This window comes from Littorina saxatilis, linkage group LG6 (assembly GCF_037325665.1).
Source record: "Littorina saxatilis isolate snail1 linkage group LG6, US_GU_Lsax_2.0, whole genome shotgun sequence".
NCBI lineage: Eukaryota > Metazoa > Mollusca > Gastropoda > Littorinimorpha > Littorinidae > Littorina > Littorina saxatilis.
The window spans coordinates 26,962,409-26,983,136 of NC_090250.1; the positions used below are offsets into that span (position 1 = coordinate 26,962,409).

General features: G+C 42.4%; 3 protein-coding genes across 3 annotated transcripts in view; 2 read left to right on the forward strand and 1 right to left on the reverse strand.

The window, feature by feature from the left end:
* Positions 1 to 16,957, forward strand: part of LOC138968875 (replication factor C subunit 3-like) — a 39,979-nt gene extending 23,022 nt beyond the window's left edge. Inside the window, exons 6-8 of the mRNA XM_070341544.1 lie at positions 14,567 to 14,665; positions 16,029 to 16,098; positions 16,572 to 16,957. Coding sequence (XP_070197645.1) covers positions 14,567 to 14,665; positions 16,029 to 16,098; positions 16,572 to 16,760 — 358 coding nt within the window. The 3' untranslated portion in view covers positions 16,761 to 16,957. The remainder of the gene's footprint in view (positions 1 to 14,566; positions 14,666 to 16,028; positions 16,099 to 16,571) is intronic.
* Positions 1 to 20,728, forward strand: part of LOC138968876 (ubiquitin carboxyl-terminal hydrolase 46-like) — a 158,572-nt gene that overhangs the window by 115,951 nt on the left and 21,893 nt on the right. The gene's annotated exons all lie outside the window — the stretch shown is intronic.
* LOC138968872 (E3 ubiquitin-protein ligase TRIM17-like) lies at positions 611 to 7,656 on the reverse strand. Its single transcript, XM_070341540.1, has 3 exons — positions 6,785 to 7,656; positions 6,289 to 6,669; positions 611 to 2,920 (listed from the first exon to the last, which is right to left on the reverse strand). Exons 1-3 carry the CDS (start codon positions 7,181 to 7,183, stop codon positions 2,483 to 2,485), a joined length of 1,218 nt encoding a protein of 405 aa, XP_070197641.1. The 5' UTR covers positions 7,184 to 7,656; the 3' UTR covers positions 611 to 2,482.

Here is a 20,728-nt window from a genome sequence, read left to right on the forward strand (position 1 = left end):
CGTGTCGACTGATAGAAATGATAGTTGAGCACTTCTAGTGTAATCCACTTCTGGCTATACATGTACATATGTTTTTCTTCTCTTATCTTTGTGGGACAAAGAAGGAAACCTTTACATATCTTCCCTGACAGTGGTCGGCTTTGAGCCATCCAGTTTTCAAAACAAATTGACTGTACTTGCATTGCTGACGGCCAGTTTAAATCTAAGTGCGTGTTTTGAGCAGTGTTTGTCAAATAAGGAGATATGATAGCCAAAAGTGTGTGTATCTCTGTGTGTGTGTGTGTGTGTGTGTGTGTGTGTGTGTGTTAGGCCTAGTGACTACCACAAGTTAATTCTGGAGCTTTCATTTGGTTTTGGTTATTTTTAAATATTTTTTACTTGTGTATTCGAAGCTCAAAACCTCGTTTCTTGCTGAGGAACCTTCACAGACAAAATTAATTTTAATATGCTACTCCGAACAGAAAAGCTGACATTTTGCACACACACACACACACACACACACACACACACACACACACACACACACACACACACACACACACACACACACACACACACACACACACACACACACACACACACACACACACAAATAGACATAAAACAGATGTGTGATTGACCACATTGATAGTTTCTTGTATTCTCCTAAAAGCAGCCCTGAAAGGCCAGTAAATGGTGTACTCGCCTTTGGCAAGTGATTGTAGATTTACTAGCCAGAGAGCAAACTTTCCTAGCTAATAAACCAACCATTTGGCGAGTAGATGAACATTTCTACTCACCAGTTACATGTTTCTACTTGCCATGGCGAGTAATTTTACTCGCCACTTTTAGGCCTAAAAAGGAAATGGTAGTTTACAGCAAGAGAATGTCAAACTTTTCAGATCATAATAAATGTATCACAAACAAGATATCTTAGTAACAAATATTTCACCACAGCAGTAGCGTATATATATACGTTCATATAAAATAATGATGCATACTCAAAATGAATATTTCATCCAAAAACAATCCAAAAAAATAAGAATGAATACAAGATAGTTACATGTACTATGCATGTATTCAAGCCACAGGCTTCTTCATTCAGTATATACATAGGTGTGTTATATATCATGCTTAATACCTGCTTCATGTAACGCATGCCCTGGTATACACTCACACATCTACATGTACGCACTAATGTGTGCATCTTCATGTTATGCTCAAATTTTCACACAATGACACAGGCACACACACACACAGTTAGCAAAAAGTATTTTTGGCAACTGAACCCTTTTTTCCCCTATTTTTTTTTTTAAATCGTTAAGAAAATTCACTGACAGTTAATTTGGCAGCAAGCAAAATAGGCGCACCTATATAACTTTTGTCTTTACAACAAAAACACACAAAAAATTCATGAGACATATGACCGTAAAGACATAGTTTCGTTTCTTCTTAGGCCTGACCAACTCCCTCAGAGAGCTTTAATATGTACAATTCTGACTAGTGTATAAGCGTGAAAGAATGCTAAAATGTGTTTAAAACTTGGCACATATTAAGAGCACTTGTAACTGCTTCACAAATCATGTACACACTCTCTTAATGTCTCCATGGCACATTCACACAATCAAATTAAAAAAAAAAGGTTTGGCACAGAGGAATTCACTGATATGTACATGGGGTGATCCATGCAACATTTTTTTTTATTAAATAGAAAAAGTGCATTGGTTTCAGCATGAGGAATGAAATGGTATGCATTTCCAGCAGCATGAAGGCAACTTGTAATGATGGCAAAGCTTTTGGAAATGTGAAATCAGTTTTGACGTTTCACGACTACTGACACTAAACAACATCCCTGAATGTTCGCCTGCCAAGCAGAGCTCAGCAGGGATTTCAGACAATCCTGGATTTTTATCATGCGTATACTTCGGTTTCAACAGCTTTCACAGTTTTTCTGCTGCAGAATGTATTTGCATTCTTTATTCTACAGTTGCTGGCGGTATTGTCACGTGATTGTACACACACCACACTCCTTTTTCTGTTTGTCCAGTTTCTGGTCAATGGTTACCACAGCTTGTTTTGTTTAGTCTCGTGTAGTATAAAACTCATTCCGTCAGCGTAGTAAAGGTACTCACTGATACAGCTTAATGACACTGCTCTGTTTCTGATCATCTTGTCAAGCAAAGCAATCTCATTTTATTAAAAAAATAATGTCTGCAGCTAGTGTGCAGTGTTCATTCTGAGTTCAAGTCTGCAACTCTGATTTTCTGTCAGCACTGCTGTCGTTATTCATTTTGGGGCAGTGGTGGTTTCTGCATCTTCTTCTTCAGTGGCAGTGGTGGTTTAAATTCAACCTAAGATGATTTGTCCAAGGATTATGACATTGTTGGTGATTCATTCTTTTATGTGCTCCGCAGGCAGAAGAATTATTATGCTACTTTTGATGGCGCTAACTATAATCTCTCCTGAAAATCAAGACAACTGCGAAAAAAATCAGAGATTTGTGTTAGTGTGTTCTAGCAAACTTTTTCCATTCCAGGATGATTTTCTTCGTCTCGTTCAGATACTTGGGGAAGTTGCTCTTGTGTACGGGGAATCCTTTCTGCATCAGAGGGTACTCTGGCGTGCGTCGCGTGTCGTTCACGATGGCAGGCGCTCCCTCGATGGCCCATCCAACGTGGCGCTTCACGGCTTCTGTCAGCTCTTTAGGCGGCATGTTGTTAACGGAAACAGTCGCCATGACATTGAAGTCTGGAGGCGTACGGCTGTGGACGAAGAAGGAGCTAAAGTTGCGCTCCTTGTTCTTGATGAAGAAGTCGTGCATGCGGCCGTGCATCTTGATGGCCTCTGCTTCCGACACCTCGTGGATCTCCGACAGTCGCTGGCTCTCCCGCTTGGCCGCGTTCAGCTGTCGGTTCATCTTGGCCACCCGCTTGTGCATCACCTGGAATATGAGATAACATATGTCTGGATTATTCTCAGTAGAGGAAAAAATGTGCTCACATGTTAATACATGTGCTAGATCCACATATGTACACTACCAGGTCACACCCAGTCATATAGGCAAGGGTGTAGACGCACACTCAAACACACACATACACGCACACACACACACACACACACACACACATATATAGATATAGCAGTCTCTGCAATGTACGGCCCCCGGCGTGAGCGGACACCTGACATATACGGACACATTTGCTCGGCACGGAGTGTTTTCCTTCTATATTTGCCCCCCCTTAAACGGACACCTGCAAAACGTGGACGGGGACACTCATTTTCGGTCCCAACAGCAGGTTATACCTCCAATGTACGACAGACCATCGTCAAATTTTCACCACAACAAAATCGATAACAGAGCAGTCCGGCTCTTGGTACAAAGATCACAGCCGCAATGGAGTGATGACAGTCACTGATAACTCGAGTGCACGTGTACCCATCAGGAGGGGGGGGGGGGGGGTAGTTTTGGTCAGGAGTGGAGTATATGCGAAGATGCCAACATGAAACGGCACTGTGCTCTTTTTTATTCTTGTCTGTTGGACGTAAACCACAGAAACCACAGTCGATAAAGGTCCTGAGCGAAAGAGAAAGAAAAACCGGCCACAGTTCTCAGCATCGTGTGTCTGTGTGTAACCTCTTTCATTGACAAGATACTCTTGTTTCCTCTCAGACTTGACCAGTGAGTCGGCTGCCTAATCGGTGAACCCTTCAGTTGTCTTGCTTTGTCAAAAGTTAGGACACAGTCGACTGGTTTTGCTCTGAGTGAACAGTGCAGCTGGCCTCTCTGGCCACAGCCCCAAACAGTACATGGCTGGAGGGAGTGAGGGGGGGTGGAGGAGTAGCTGGCTAAACTCTGTGGGGTGTCCGGTGTCACTGCATATCAGCAGGAAGAGCATTGGAGAGAAATAAAGAGGTGTACTCTTCCACACAATTTCCAAGGATCAGTTGTCACAGCTTGGGGTAGGCATTAGCGAGGGAGAGTGGGAGCTGTGTTATGTACAGTGTATTTCCGACTGAAGAGTGAAAAGTCACTGCCATGCCACATGATCGGCATGCAGTCAATATATAAAGCCAGACAAGAAGAAAATAAATTATATGATTATGACATGCAGCTCTATCTGCTGCTATTTATTCAAACTGGTTTTCAAGCTTATTCTTGCAAAGCATCTGCACACGCTCCTCTGTGCTGTGTTTGTGTGGCTGCTTTCGTATGTCAGTACATGGTGAGTGTGTATTTACTGCCTTGAGGATTTATTTTATCTCTTCTTTTCAACACTTTTCATACAATTTACAAATAATTGTTACAGAACGTTTAAAAGAAGTATTAGGAGTTTATTGTTATTGTTTAGTAGTCACAAGAAGTGATTAGCATAGACTCAATCCTGTTTGTGTGTCTCTGTGTGAGTGTATATGGGGGAGGGGGTGGTGTGGTCACCCCTACGGTGACCGGACACCTGCAATGTAGACAGTTTTGCTATGGCCCAAGGGTGTCCGTTCATGAGAGGGACTGCTGTATATATATATATAGAGAGAGAGATTTACAATGTGGGCCCCAAGTGGGATCCCACATGGTGACGTTGTGGGAAGTCCCACATGGGCGCCATGTGGGATTTGATTACAGCTTCCAGTGGGAAGTAAATGGGAAACGAGTGGGACACGACTGGAAAACGGGTGGGGCACGAGTGGGATCAGGGTGGGAAACGAGTGGTATTCACGGGTGGAAAACGAGTGAGATTCAGGTAGGAAGCGAGTGGGATTCAGGTGGGATTCAGGTGGGAAACAAGTGGGGTTTAAATCGGAAACGTGTGGGACTTCTTCTTAATTCTTCTTCTTCTGACTTGCGTAGAGGACTGGGTTCTTGTGAACGTCTCAAAGTCCTGCGAATTTAAAAATCATCAATGTATAAAGAAAAGAAAAAACAAGAACAACTGATACACACATATACATATTCAAGCACACACACACACTAGTTTTTAATCACTCAAATCAACTTGACACTGGATTACGAGCGCGCGCGCAGCCTTGTGGGAAAGCCGTGTTGATGCGTTCATCAACCTTCGAGTTTGACAGTAATCCCACTGATCGTCTTCGCTTTGTTGAATATGAAGCCGCCATTATATTACTCGGTGTTCTTCAGATGTAATCTTTGATCCATGCACATGCAATACTCGCGCGCACGGAACGTATTCACAGTCTATTCGCCGGCAATTGTAGCAAATTTCAAACACTCTCAATCGGCAGGCCCAACGCGGAACTGAACAGGGCAGAATAATAGTCCCGCAGTGAAAACAAAAATCCTTGAAAATATTTAGTCATCACGTGAGTAAATAAACCATTCTAGAGACAACAGTTGTTATTAACAGAACTGCAATAATTACACACATATAAAATACTTCGGTGTATTTTGAATGATAGTATTCTTCAACGTTTGCTACGATTCAAACGAGTCTAGTGTAAACAGCGTGTGCTGTGACGTCACCGATCTCGATGGAGCAACTTGCAGACTCGCGCAGTGTGACTCGCGCTCGCAGCGTCGGAACATTTTCCTCGCACGCTGTGTGGGAACGAAGAGGGAATTCCCACTTTTATCCCATTTCTGTCGAAGTGCAAGCTTGTTTCCCAGAGACTAAGGGACGGCCCAGGTCTATACCACTTTCTTCCCATAGCTTTGACTGTGGGATGGGAGTGGGCCCACTCTCCCATCCTCTTCCCACTTATTCACCACTGGGAACCCAGTGGGATTTCAATATGCGTGTTACTTGGGGTGTCCCATTTTTGCCACGTTATAATCTCTACAATGACATCACTTGATATGCTTGTCAAATGAAAGAATTATTATATAACAAAGTCAATTGGTCTACTGATTCAAAAGATATGAGCAGTTTAAGACAAAAACAAACGTTTTGTAGGGCTGATAGTGCAGGAGTCGTCAATAATAACTGGATGGGGCTGAAAGCGGTAATACATCCATTGTACTGTGGAACATAATAAACATTCATATCGCAACATTGGTAAGGTAATTCATATGTGAGATTTCAGTGAGGAAAAGCGGGAAACTGCTAGCTATAGTCTGATACTCTCAGGCTTATTGGTTGTTACTCTACCGGTGCTGGACTGGGTATGGACAGTTAATATAGGCATATGATACAGTAGAACCCCCCCCCCCCTTTTAAGACCCCCCAATTTAAGACTCCCCCTTTTCAAGACCTGATTTTCTCTGATTTTGGGAAGTGTTAAAAGGGGGGGTTCCACTGCATATACATTGTTAGGGGAACTCTATAATTCTAATACATAACAGACTGTACCCACCTTGTCGGCCACGTCGGCGTAGTGCTCCAGCTCCTGGCCGGTCCGTAGCTTGGCCTCCTCCACCAGGCGCACTACCGCCCTCGCCTGATGCTCCACCCGCTCCCTCAGTGTCTCCAGCTTCTTGGGCAGGTGCTTGCGGAAGTTCTCCTCGTGCGCCATGATCTCCTGCATCTCCCTGCGCAGCTCCCCGTCGATGCACTCCTGGGCGTACGCGGTGTTCTGCCTCAGGATGGCCACCACCTCCCCCAGGTCTCGCATGCGGTGGAAGCGGGAGTGGATGTCGCTGCTGGCGCAGACGGGACACATGGGGGTGTCGCAGTCCAGGCAGTAGAACTCCCTGTCCTTGGAGTGCATGAAGCAGAAAGGCTTCATCTCGCGCACCTGTAAATAATGTTATGTTGTATTGTTTTCCTATGATTGTACAGTGCATTGAGCAGGGTTAAACACTGGATACATGCGCTTTATAAATATTATGCATTATTATTATTATTATTACCTGGTCTTCCGGCGGGGGTGGGGGTTTCTTAGCTTTGAGGCGACGGGGGCTGTTTTTTGGGTCGCCGATGTATATCTGCCTGGCCGTGGTGATCCCACTTTTCTCCGCGTCGTAGCTGTTCTCGCGTTCGGGTTCTGGCTCGGGGCTTCCGTTTGTAGTGTTGGTGTCCTCCAGGCAGACGGGACAGATGTATTTGCCGTGCTCTTCTGCTTCTTCCATGCAGTACTGGCACACGTTGTGACCACACGATTCCAGGACCAGGATCTCTTGGCGGTGAAAACTGTTGCGACAGTTTGAACACTGCAGGTCCGAATCTTCTCTTTCGTAGGAATTGGCCAGAAATTTGGGCTTTTGGTCCGAATTTGGACCATCAGACGGCCGCCTTCGAATGGTCGTCATTTTGATTGGTGGTCAATCACTGTAACAGACACAAGTTTGTTTTATCACTGTCTGCAAAATGTCTCCTTCTAGCTAGTCGCTCAGCCTGGTAGTGGCCTCATATCCAGGGTGTGTTTGTCCGTGTTACTAGCGCTGGAGTGTGGAAGGGTTCTTCTCACTGTCAGTTTTTTGTGCTCCCTTTTCTGCCCTCGCTTTAAAAGCCATTGAAATGTTTTACATAGCGACAGCAATCAGTGAAAGGAGAATGTGCTGAGTATCAATGGCCAAACTCACCAATCAAAGTTATGATGTCATTGACTCTGTCAGACCTCTTTATAAAGCTTTTGGTGAGAAAAAGGTTGGGGTCTGGTCTGTGTGTGTGTGTGTGTGTGTTTGGATTTCTGCACTTTGTTAAATTCATGTTTGGAAAGCCCAGTTGTATTTGAGTTTAACTAGATGGCTGAAGTGGTAGAGGTATCATGACAGGCAGAGTGATCAATCTGAATTGGGGGGTTCTATTGTCACAGGTTAAGCTTTAGCACCCAACCTTCACTCCTCCATTCACTTTAACCCCCCCCCCCCCCCCCCTTTGACATCTTGGCTTTTAGGCATTATAAATGGGCACCAGTGTATTTTGAACTGACATGTATAGTTCAGTACACACTTTCCCCCTACCTGAATCCTCTTTGCAAAACTGCCATGCTGTTTGCTTTCAGTCTTTGACTGCATTGAAATGTGAGCTGGCAGCGTGCCAGGAGATGGGTCTGTGTATAATGACAGTTCACTATAGCTCTTAAATGGCAGCCTTTCACTCTGAATAGAAAATACTTTTTAGGGGTGTCAGTCCTTTTGAATGGCAGACACAGAGCAAATTGGTAGTGACTGAAACGATCCTATGACTATACTTTATTGTGCAGTTTAATTGTACTTGTAGTCAGATGAGTTCAAAGCTTCTGCTTTACTTACCAGTAACCACTATAAATGCTAGTGTAGTTAATTAAATTGTTTTTAAAGATAAATACACTTAAAGTGATAATTATTATTCAGGAAAAGATTTGTAAAAGAGTATTTGTATTGGAATATTTAGTCTTCCCAAAGGTAAAACATGAGGGGGGAAATATAGTCGCTCATCACATATTTGCAAGCATACATGCATTTACACACATCTGCAAATTGCTTACACTGGCACTTACATCCATGTATGCAGACATGCACACACACACATATATACTTGCAGACATGCACACACACACACACACATCACCATCCACACCACACCACATCCACATACTGATTCAGGCGCTATGAAGCTTTAAAAGCAAAACATCATTTGAGAAATCCAGCATAACCAGTAGTTTAGGGTATTAGGCCAAAACAAAAAAATAGTTTGTTTACGGTAACTTGACCGACCCTATTTTTTTCGCGCGACCCTAGACTTATTTGGGGGAAGAAAAAAAACCCGCAAAATAACGTAAAAATATGGTTTTTGGAAGGAAAAAAAATGAAAAAAAAATCCCGACCTACCGACCCTATTTTTTGGGCCTATGTTACCGTAAACAGACCTATTTTTTTTATGCCTTAGCAATCTGTACATGTACCTGCACTCAAAATATTAAACCAGTTCAAAGTATGCACTTGACCAGTTCATTGAAACAGCGTTAAAACTGTATTTTCTGAAGATATGTAACAGTTTCTTGCGAGAATAAAGAAAACAATTGTTAATTTTCTTTCTTCATTTTGGAACATTAGTACGTGTAGTCTATCTTCTTAATAAAATGTTATATAGTTTGTTGTAGAAAAGGGGCTGTATCGATCGAGTTAATTATGTCAGCTTTTGACTACTATTTATACTTACCCCTGTGTGCTGAATGTAGTCACTGGGTACTTTAACTGAAATGAATATTGAGGAAATCCAGTGGAAAATATTGATGCCTGCCTTGCAGTCATTCCAGTTAGGTCATGGAGCTTCCATTGATTATAATTTCACAAGGGCATGTGTTTTGTGTTGTTTTGTTTTTCATTTTGACATTTTTCCTGTCCTTTTATGCTTTTCTTCTGTTGTTTTTATCTCAAGCCAACACTCTCACTCTTAATTGTTTCCCTCTGCCTCAGCCTCCCCACCACTATGAAATAACTTGTTTGAACAAATAAACTGTCCAAGTCTGAGGGTTTCTCTCTCTCTCTCTACATGTAGATGAAACTTTTCTGATCATTCAGAGCTGCCCTTATGTCCTTGAGAGCTGTTGGAAATTGGCGATTTCTTGGTGCTCTGGCAGTTTTCTTCAGCAGCAGCTGCTCATGTGCCTGTCTAGGCCCTGTGTCTGTGGCTGGTGTACCCGTGACAACATTTCCAATGTGCTGTTTCACACTTTCCTTCAGCTCCTTCGGGGGATTGTCATTGGGGATGATGGTTGCTAGGACATTAAAGTCTGGGATTGTTTTTTTCCATAACAAGAACTTATCGAAATTTTGCTCATAGTTTCTGCCAAAGTATGCTTTAAGATGCTTGTGTGTGTTGATCACCTCACTGTCAGACATGGTGGCAACTTCCAAGTGCTGACTTTCTTCATCTGTAGCTCGTGTCTGTTCTTCCATCCGTGAGATGTGTTTGGTCATGGCTTTGTCAGCTTGTCTGGCTTTATTCTCTATCTCTTGTATTGTCTTGTATTTTATTTCATCAACCAGCTGAATGAGAGATTGTGCCCGCTGTTCAACCAAACCTATCAGCTGTGTTCGTTTTGCGGTTAGTTCGGTTTTGTATTTTTTCTCAATGTCTTTTGACAGATGCATGGATTCCAGAAGGTCCCCTCTCATGAGTTCATGTACCCGTGTTATGTGATGACGATGGACTGCTACGGCTTTCTTCAGATCTTTGACATTGTGTCGACGCTTTGCATGATCATTGTGTGCACAGATCCTGCACACTGCACTCTCACATTCCAGGCAGTACCAGTTCTGTTCCTGAGAGTGAGATGGGCAGAGTGACCTTGTTAAAGAGTCATCTTGTGCACTTGAGCTGCCTCCTTCACTTTGATTGGCTATCATTAATCTCTGTGCTCCAAGAGAAGTCTCACCAGTGCCATTGTCATGATCCCTAGGCTGAAACACACTTTGCCTTGTACCTGTAGTTGTACGCAGAAGAAAGCTTGATTCACTGTGTTGGGCAAGAGGTCTCACTGAATTATCATTTTGTGCACTAGAGCTGCAACTTCCACTTTGATTTACCACATTTGGTGTGTGAGCTTCAAAGAAATTCCCACTGATGACAGTTCCCCCATCTGAAAATCTTAGCTGAGCCACACTTCCCCTTGTGCTCAGGGAAACACTTGCACTGTGTTGGCCGGACACATTATATTCAGCAAGCTGTTTTCTGCACATTAAGCACACAGTTGCTTCCATACAGTTTTTGCACAGGGCATGTCCGCAGAGTTTGCAGATCTCAATGTCTGCTCGACAAACAGCACTTTGACAATTTGGACATTTTAACAAATCTTCATTTGATTCCCTGGATATAAATGTTTGGCTTTGATCTGAATGTTGGGACTTTCGTCGCCCTGAAGATTGAAGACTTCGGTTAGCTGATGATGAACCTCTTCGGAATGACTTCCCTGACATTTTGGTTTTCCTATGAAAGTTGTTTGACCACAGTGTTGTCTGGTTTGTTTTTCCTGACGTCCTTTTCAAGCAGTTGTTTAGAGCAGAATACAGACTCTCTAACTTCTGTGTTGGCTGCTTGGTTCCCAGGTCTTATTGCTGTAAAACTGGCCCAGTGCCAGCAACTTATCATATACCTATTGGTTTATCATTGGTGTCTTATGTCAATACAGTAGTACCTGCGATAAAAGGACACCCTTGGGACCAGCCAAAAGTGTCCCTACATTGCAGGTGGTCTGTCATGACAGGCATATGTTGGTAGAGATAATAGACAAAGGGACACCAGCAGTCCTTTTAAGGGAGGTGTCCTCTCATCAGAGGGGCCACACATCGCAGGTACCACTGGCACTGTACCACCAACGCCTTATCTCTTCTGCACTTCCTGCTTGTGTTTGCTTTTGGTCTGTCTTAAAGCTCCTGTACCCAACAATCTTTTCATCAAGGCCTTTCTGTCATTTTCAGTCTTAAAATGTGAGCTTAGAATATGGGGCATTCAGTGTGCATTCATCAGTTCAAACAAGATGGCAAGGGGTCACTGAAATATGCTTGAAAATAAATTCAAAGAGGGATGTCCACATAGACTTTTAACTATGATTTTAGAACAGTACAGCTGATGGCCATTCAGCATAATTATGACCAAATTCTGTTGCACTCATCACTTTACAAGGCTCAAGTAGATGATGTTCGGAAATAACTCTATCGGGTTTGCATGGGCTGTACAAAACAGTGAGACATGCTTTCCTATGTGACATTTATTAGGCCAATCACTAGCGGCTTCTCTCCACACATGTCAACCCATACAAACCCAAAAATGTGTCTATAGAGTAAGTTTACAGGTGTTAAACTGTGCAGTCTAGCGTGCAACTGCAAGCGCACTACTGTTCAAACTAACATGCTGGCACCCTTGCCATGCTGACTGGTATTCCTCTTTCTTTATCAAACTATCATATTTCTCTAGAATGTAATTAATCAGTCTTTTTTTTTCTTTTTTTTTTCTGTCCCTACACCTGTTCCTTGTTCCGGTGATTTCATTCCGCTGCCAGACTTGTCGATTTTACAGACGCTCCAGGGAGGGATGTCGGGTTGCTGCGGTAGGCTACCCTCGGAAGATGACACTGCACTTCTGCTGAGTCACTTCGACGGTGTTCAGTAGTGGGTCTGTCCCGAGCCAACGGACGCAGCCCACTACCTACTGTGCCCCTTACTAACGACATAGACTGCTAAGTCGCGGAGCCAGACTGAGTGAGCGTCCCCTCCAGAGAGCAGACCGCCACTACGTCCCTCCGTCGACCCCCCCCAGAACGTCACACGTTGAAGACTGACAGCAGAAGTACTATTCAGAGAAGGATGGAACAGGAACAATGAGACCAAGGTCACCATGAGAGCTCCGGGCATGAAGGGCCACAAGAGCAAGGACAATTTATAATTTTGGATGATTAATGAGATGAGGATGATTACAATGATGAAGAAAAAGAATTTCCAATTTTGGTTTGAGACTACGTGACAGGGCAGCACTCTACGCTTACTGTCATAATATATCCTGGCGTCAACCAGGCCCGAGAACTGCCGCACCTGCTGTGTTGGTCAGGTAAACAGAACCTGAGCACCCTCAAAGTCGCATTCGTTAAGTGAATGACACTCGGCTGTGTGATCTCAGCCTTCCCATAGGAACCATAGCACTTCCACTCTGGGTAGGAGCTGATCGTAGCCCGAAAAACCCACATGACCCTGATGGGATTCGAACCCACGACCTCCCGGCCCGCAGCCCGATGCACTAACCACTGCGCTACGGGGGCCGATTAATCAGTCTTACTGATATCAGCACCGTGAGTTAGTCACATTCGTTGCTGACCCAGTGAATCACAAAACCATCACTGTATCAAATTTCCTGCTCCTTACAGTCAGACATTTGCTAATTTCAAACAGAAAACAAAGAGACTGCCAACAAACATTTAACAGTTAAGAGCTTAACCTTGATATAAAATGTCTGCTTCTCTCTGCGTTTAAGGAAAATGTAGAGTTTCTGGGACTGTGCACGTTAAATCATCCTTGAAATAAAGTGTGTATCAGACAGCGAGATTGACTTGTACAAGTTCTAATGTTGTCTTGTGAGAGTTGTAAAGGAAGAACAGTACCTTTAACGTTGCTGTGTTTGAATGCTTTGAGTGCTGCCTGGCGATTAAGTTATCTGTGTTTTTTTATGTGGATCTCCCTTATTATTTCTGTACCAGATATGTGTGTTTATTGGCAACATGTGACTACTGAGATTCCTGAAATAAACTGTCAGCAAGACGATTATAATGTGTCATATCTCGTTCTGATTCAATAGAAACAATTGCCTTTGCTTTTCCACTTAGCTTTTTGTCAACTGCGTTTGTTTTGCAGAGTCATTATTGTTTGTGCAATTCTACTTTTCAACAAAAAATGTCTTAAAGGTGGTCGTCTACATTTTTGCTTTTTTTCAATAATCTTATGGTTAGATTTCGATACAAAATTATGTCAAATGATGAATGAACCATGGGGAAAAAAGTTATAGAAAAAAAATATATGTAAAAAAAGATTTTATTTTTGGGTAGCGTGACTCACGCTTCCAATTATTATTTTGTTTGTTTGCTGAGAACATGTGCTTTGCCTAAAAATACTGACCAATCAAATTCATGTCACTATGCTTATAGCCACGCCCAAAAAAGTGCAGCAACAGTTTGACACTGGAGCGCTGTCCACGCTTTTTTTTAAACGCACGAAATGCACGGGATTTGAGAGGAGTTTTGCGCTTGGCATTTTCCAAATAAGGATATCCTACTATGAGTACTACGCTGGAATACTACAATGAATTTTCAAACGGCTACACTGGCTTCGTCTTACCTGATCGAAAGGGGGTGTATTGTTGATATTTGTAGATGATAGACTCTGCATTTTAATGGTCAAATGGCGATTTGGATATAAAAATGTAGACAAGGACCTTTAAAGAGTGTCTACATTTTTTTCTTATTCTTTTTTTCAAATCATGAGATATATTGACCTGAACGTAGGCATAAAGTTCTGTAAAATGTTGCACATCTATGATAGCACATTTTTTAAAAAACAACCACATATTTACGTCAACTTTTACATGCTTTTAATTCCAAAGTTAGATGGCTTCTAATCTACATGTACTTTCTCTTTCAGATTATCTACAAGAAGAATGTGCATTCATAATTAATAGTGGATTAATGGTTTTTCAGATGCCAGAGTGTAAGTGTGAATCAGGTATTTTATGGACTGATTTTGAAAATACTGTACCAGAAAGAAAATCATCAGCTTCAGATTTTATTTCAACTATGTGCTGTACACTAGGAATATTATCAGTAGTACCAGTTTTAATGCACTTGATATTATTTGATATCAAAATAAAGCAGTCCTGTCACATGTTATTAAGCTTATTCAGACTGGTTAATGTCACCGAGTAACCAGTTTCAGTGGGTGCTCCTTTTTCTGTTCTTTAATTAACTGAGTTTAATTTATACTACAGCGGTACCTGCAATGAAAGGACACCATTGGGACCAACCAAAAGTGTCTCCACATTGCAGGTGGCCTGTCATGACAGGTATATTTTGGTAGAGATAATAAACAGATGAACAACAGAATGTGTCCTTTTGTGGGAGGTGTCCTCTCATCAGAGGGGCCACACATGGCTGGTACCACTGTTGTTCCCACAAAAACACAGCATGATGACTGGTTGAAATGTAACAGCATGAAACACTGTTACAGGTACCCCTTCAGTGCCGACCAGGATGTGTCGGAGCCAGACTGGGAGGTGTTTCTGCGAGACACCGCCTCCATGATCGTGCAGGAACAGTCCCCTCGCAGGTATGGTACAGTGGAACCCCCCTTTAGGACCTCCACAAATCTGAGAAAAGGAGGTCTTTAAAGGAGGAGTGAGTCTTGAAATGGGAATACATTTACACACGTTATCAACACAACATTTGAGAGAACAGGGTCTTAAATGGGGGGGGGGGGGGTGTCTTAAAAGGGGGGTTCCATACATTTAAAAAATAAAACATGTAGATTGTTTAAAAAATGAAATAAAGTGTACTGTACTTGTATGGTAAGTTGATGGTTGGAAGTGCTGTTTGACATGCATTGAATGCCATCAAGTTTTGAATGATTTTAACTGAAGAATTCTATGCTTGCTGAGACAAAATTGTTCAGAAGTTGTTCATGTAAAGCCCTGTTATTTACCAGTGTCTTGGCCTGGTCTTTCTGCTGACTGAGAGTTGAGTTGCAGGGCTTGAAAACCGCATTGCTTTCTTTGTGAACATTTTAAAGTTTACTGCTTTGTGGTCTGTGTGTGGGCATAATTATGACATGTGTACGTTCAAATGATTGTGCGAAAATTTTTATTCTAAGCTTCACTTTTGTTATTATTTTTGAGTCACTTGAGAAAAAGTGACTCTATGTAATCGGTCAGTGTTAGTCTGTCCGGCCGGCCGTCCGTAGACACCACCTTAACGTTGGACTTTTCTCGGAAACTATCAAAGCGATCGGGCTCATATTTTGTTTAGTCGTGACCTCCAATGACCTCTACACTTTAACGATGGTTTCGTTGACCTTTGACCTTTTTCAAGGTCACAGGTCAGCGTCAAAGGAAAAATTAGACATTTTATATCTTTGACAAAGTTCATCGGATGTGATTGAAACTTTGTAGGATTATTCTTTACATCAAAGTATTTACATCTGTAGCCTTTTACGAACGTTATCAGAAAAACAAGGGAGATAACTAGCCTTTTCTGTTCGGCAACACACAACTTAACGTTGGGCTTTTCTCGGAAACTATAAAAGTGACCGGGCTCAAATTTTATGTGAACGTGACTCATTGTGTTGTGAATAGCAATTTCTTCCTGTCCATCTGATGCCTCATATAATATTCAGAACTGCGAAAGTGACTCGATCGAGCGTTTGCTCTTCTTGTTGTTATTACGTGTACACCTCTGAGCAAGTAGCGAAGTGACAAAACAGAAAACTCTTGTCTTAAGACGTTAACATTAGTTTGAGATCTAAACATTATAGACTCTTTTTTTTGAAAGATAGCATAAATACAAAATTAAATACATATCTTTGTTTGAGCAAAAACGAACCAAAAATTCTGCCAAATTAAAGATACACAGAGTTGAATACTGACACTATCACCATTGTGCATGCCTAACTTTTCTTCTTTGTTTGACGGCAACAGGCTACTGGAAGTGAGAGGGCGACTGTATGAACTTCTCAGTCACTGCATTCCTGCTGATGTCATCATGAAGGTAATACTGTAAACATTAAATGCCAAGTGCATGCTATATGTTTGTGGCGTTAGGACATCTGTAGCATTTAAGATTTTGCGTCTTACTTGCAGTGACTTTTGTGCAGTGTAATATGAAGCTGCAAACACTGATCCCCAAATGCTCACGGAGACACAGTCACACATTCTCTCTCTCTCTCTCTCTCTCTCTCTCTCTCTCTCTCTCTCCCTTATCTTTCTTTCAGGGCAGGGCAACTGTGTGTTCATATGTTTTCAAAGTACCCAATTAACTTTAAGAGATGGAAAATTCAATTTACTTATGACATAGTCATGAAAGTTAATTAGAAAATTACATCGTTTCTATCAGAGTTAATGCGACGCAGCAACGATGGTAAAATCATCTGCAATCAAGAGTAAAACTCAGTATAATCTGTACTCTTAATCTGTACTCTTTCCAAGCATTTGCTGTAACTTTATCTCTTTTTTCTTTCAAAGGGTTTGCTCCAAGAGTTGCTACAGAACTGTGACGGAGAGCTGAAGACAGAAGTTGTGCAGAGTGCGGCACATTTTGAACATCGGCTTCAGTCTGGCCAGAAAGCCATCTACCACATCGAGGCTTTTGTCGCTCGATTCATGGCCATCTATAAACGTTTCCTGGAAGAAGGCATTGCAGACCTTTTCTGATCATGAAATGATGAGTGTTATGTGTATGTGATGTACAGGTATTTTGAGGTTCTTTTGAAGCTGTGGCTGTCATTCCTGCTAGCATTTCTTGAAGGACAGTTGAGTTTATGCGCAGCATTGAACAGATATAAAGGTGAAATGAATGTGTGCATACACATAAATGCCCTTCAAATAAAAATCTTGAATTAAGTTTTGAATTGTTTTTGTCTGGTTTTGTGTTATAACTTCAATAACTTTATTTGAGAGAGAATCATAACTAAATGAGACAGAGCACCAATGAAAAAGACCTAGGGTGAGGTGCACTACATGAAACTGGGTGCCATCCAACTGGCTGGGAACAAACCTGCAGGATCTGATTCAATGAAATGACAACAAATCTCAATCTGAACCAATTTGACCCTACGGCTGCGTCCCATGCATTTGGATGGCACCCAGTTTTGCTAATTGCACCTCAGCCCTGAATTGAGCACTCATATCAGGCAGACTACACATTTATTATTTTATTTGCATGCCTTCACATTCATTTCCAGAAATCATGTAACGATGTTTTAGTTTACATCACCAATTTTGTGCCTTTTAATCTGAAGGTGCTGTAGAGCAGGAATGTTTGAAGATGTTTTCTTGTCGACGCTCATCTTCTAAAATCTTTCTCTCTCTCATCCATCGTTAGTTTTTCATATTCAGCACATGCTCGGTTTTGTGTTGTGCAAGACACCCCTGCCTGCATGTGAAGGTGTTGAATATGTACACTCTTCAAGAAAAGTTAAGGATCGGTTGAAAAAACGGATCTAATTATAAAAAATTGACAAAAAATTAAACATCGACGTAATAATTAAAAGATTAATGTGTTTGAATTAACAAATGAACAATGAGTCTTGACCTAGAATTTTGTTTGGCAGGCAGAGTTATTTCCCTTTGTGGGACTTCTCAAAAGCTTCTGCATTTTGGAAGAAAAGGGGTGTTTTTTATAGCCCCATGAAATTTGCGGAACGCATGCCAGGGCAAAAGGTTGTGATGCACATGCTACAACAGGGTCCTGGCTATGAACATCGCTCACCAGCTTGTGTTTAAAGGTTGACACGCTGACACAATTATGCACAGTAGCAACATGCCCCCACGAAGAAAACTGAGCGATTTGGATAGAGGAAGGGCAATAGGATGGCTACAAGACGGTGTTGCTGCCAGGCAAGTGGCCCAGAGGCTTGCAGTGGCTCCCTCTGTCATCATCAGACTAAAACAGAGATTCCACGCAACTGGAAGAGTGCAGGAGCGACAACGTTCTGGTCGGCCCCGAGTCACCACACAAAGAGAGGATCGCTTCATTCAGAGGCAGGCCATGCAACAAAGAATTGCTACGGCAAACAACATTAGGCAACGTCTACAAGCTACCACCAACACTGTTGTTAGTGGTCAGACGATCCGAAACCGCTTACACAACTTTGGTTTGCGTGCAAGGCGTCCAGTCCGAGGAACAACCCTGACTGCTAATCACCGAGCAGCTCGCCGAGCCTGGTGCACTCAACATGTGAGGTGGCAACGTCAGCAGTGGGCTCAGGTGTTGTTTACAGATGAGTCCCGCTTTTGCTTGGAACCTGCTGATGGTCGCATCCGAGTGTGGAGGCGTCGCGGAGAGCGCTTCACAGAAGGCGCTGTTCTGGAACGACAGCGTTTTGGTGGAGGCTCTGTGATGATCTGGGGGGGGGATCAGCACACGTCTAGGGACACCTCTGTACCATGTAGTGGGCAACTTGACCGGTGTACACTACCAGAATGAGATCCTGCAACCCCTGGTCGTTCCAGCCCTCCAAGTGATCGGCCCTCGTGCGATTCTTCAGGATGACAACGCACATCCCCATCACTCTGCAGCTGTAAACACCTTCATCCAGCAGGCCAGGGTCAACAGGATGCTGTGGCCAGCCAACAGCCCGGACCTGAACCCCATAAAGCACATGTGGGACGAGCTTTGTCGTCGGGTTCAGCAACATCACCCTCCTCCTGCCAATCTGGGTCAACTGCTGCAATGGCTCCAGCAGGAGTGGAATGGAGTTCCCAGAGCGTTCATATGCAACCTGATCCACTCCATGCGCCAACAATGTGTTGAATGCCTGGCACACAACGGAGGGCACACGCGTTATTGACACTGATTCACATTGTTGTGAATTCCATTTTCGAGGGTTGTCACGTTTGACACACTCTAGCTAAATTGTCGCTGCCGCGTTCGATCTTTGCTTTGTTTGTCATTACTCCTTGGTTGTTGAATTATATAATTTTTTAAAAATTAAAGAATTCGGTCTTGTCTGTTTTGTGTGGCGTGCTCTTAAGAAAGTGATCCGTAACTTATTTTGAAGAGTGTATGTAAAGCAAAAACCTGTGCCCATCTTTCCTCTTTCCACACAAACAGAAGAGAGTAAGGAAAATTCAGATGCTTTAATTCTTTTTCAAACAAAGCAAACTCGCACAGTATGAGTCGTGATATTTGAATATGTACAACAATGGAAGATGAACATGTCTCACTCTCAGTACAAAACTAAGAAAAATTTGCACAAAAATGGTGCCTAAAAAACAAAACTAACACAGCAAACTGATGGTTTTAAACCAGTGCTTTCTTTCCTTGTTCCTTTTAAAGTGAACGTATTTGTAACATTCTTGCATCAAACAAAGCATCAGAGAACAAAGCAACAGGGGTCCCAAATCTTGTGTCCATTAGGCTCTAGAAGCCGAAAAATCATACTAGAATTTCATGGAGAGGGGGTCCCAGGACGCACTACGTATTGGTTATGCATATCGTCCGTACTGTTCTGGCAGATCTGTACCAACGCAAATTTACAGGGTTAATCTAACGGACATGACAATAATATTTTTGTGAAGAGCTCAAAGAACTTCCAAAAGTCGGCATTACTTTGAAACGAGCGCTCCAAAGATCCATGGCGAGGAATGTGCCTTCAGAAGCAAAAAATTATCCTCCTGGTCTTCGGACCCTCTAAACTTGGGACCCCCTCTGTGAAACTTGACAAAACTTTCACAGACGGACTCATTCAAGTTTGGGGGTCCCGGGGTCCTGTATGTGAAGTATCTGTGGGGCCTGAAGCAAGTTCCTCGCTAAAACACTAACAGGTCCACTGTCAACAAATGTTTGAGGACTTTGGTCTGGTTAAAATAGGTTCATAACATATACCTTTAGCTGTACAACAAAGCTTGGCAATGACTACAGACATGGTGGTATTTGGCTTCAGAGCACTCGTGTGCTGTATCACTGATGCTGCTTGTTCGTACGCTCGCTTTATGCAACTTGAAAAGAGAAAAAAGTACACATCTACACTGCTAGTTATTTTTATATTGACTGCTTAACATTTTGAATTTAAAAAAAATACAAGTAGCATACAATGCATAATTATTTTGTTCAAGATCCACTGAGTGCAAACCTCCAGACTCAACTTTGTACTAAAACGAAATTTCACAACTCCATCACACCATATCAAAGTCAGCCTGTATCTCCCAAATGAACACTGGTCCCACCCAAACCTTTGTAAACTTACGCCTATTTTTTTCTCCATTAAAAACTAACAAACATTTTCACACCAATTATAAAGTTCTTTTCTTTCTTTATTTGGTGTTTAACGTTGTTTTCAACCACGAAGGTTATATCGCGACGGGGAAAGGGGGGAGATTGGATAGAGCCACTTGTCATTTGTTTCTTGTTCACAAAAGCACTAATCAAAAATTTGCTCCAGGGGCTTGCAATGTAGCACAATATATTACCTTACTGGGAGAATGCAAGTTTCCAGTACAAAGGACTTGAACATTTCTTACATACTGCTTGACTAAAATCTGTAAAAAAATTGACTATATTCTATACAAGAAACACTTAACAAGGGTAAAAGGAGAAACAGAATCCGTTAGTCGCCTCTTACGACATGCTGGGGAGCATCGGGTAAATTCTTCCCCCTAACCCGCGGGGGGTAATGAAA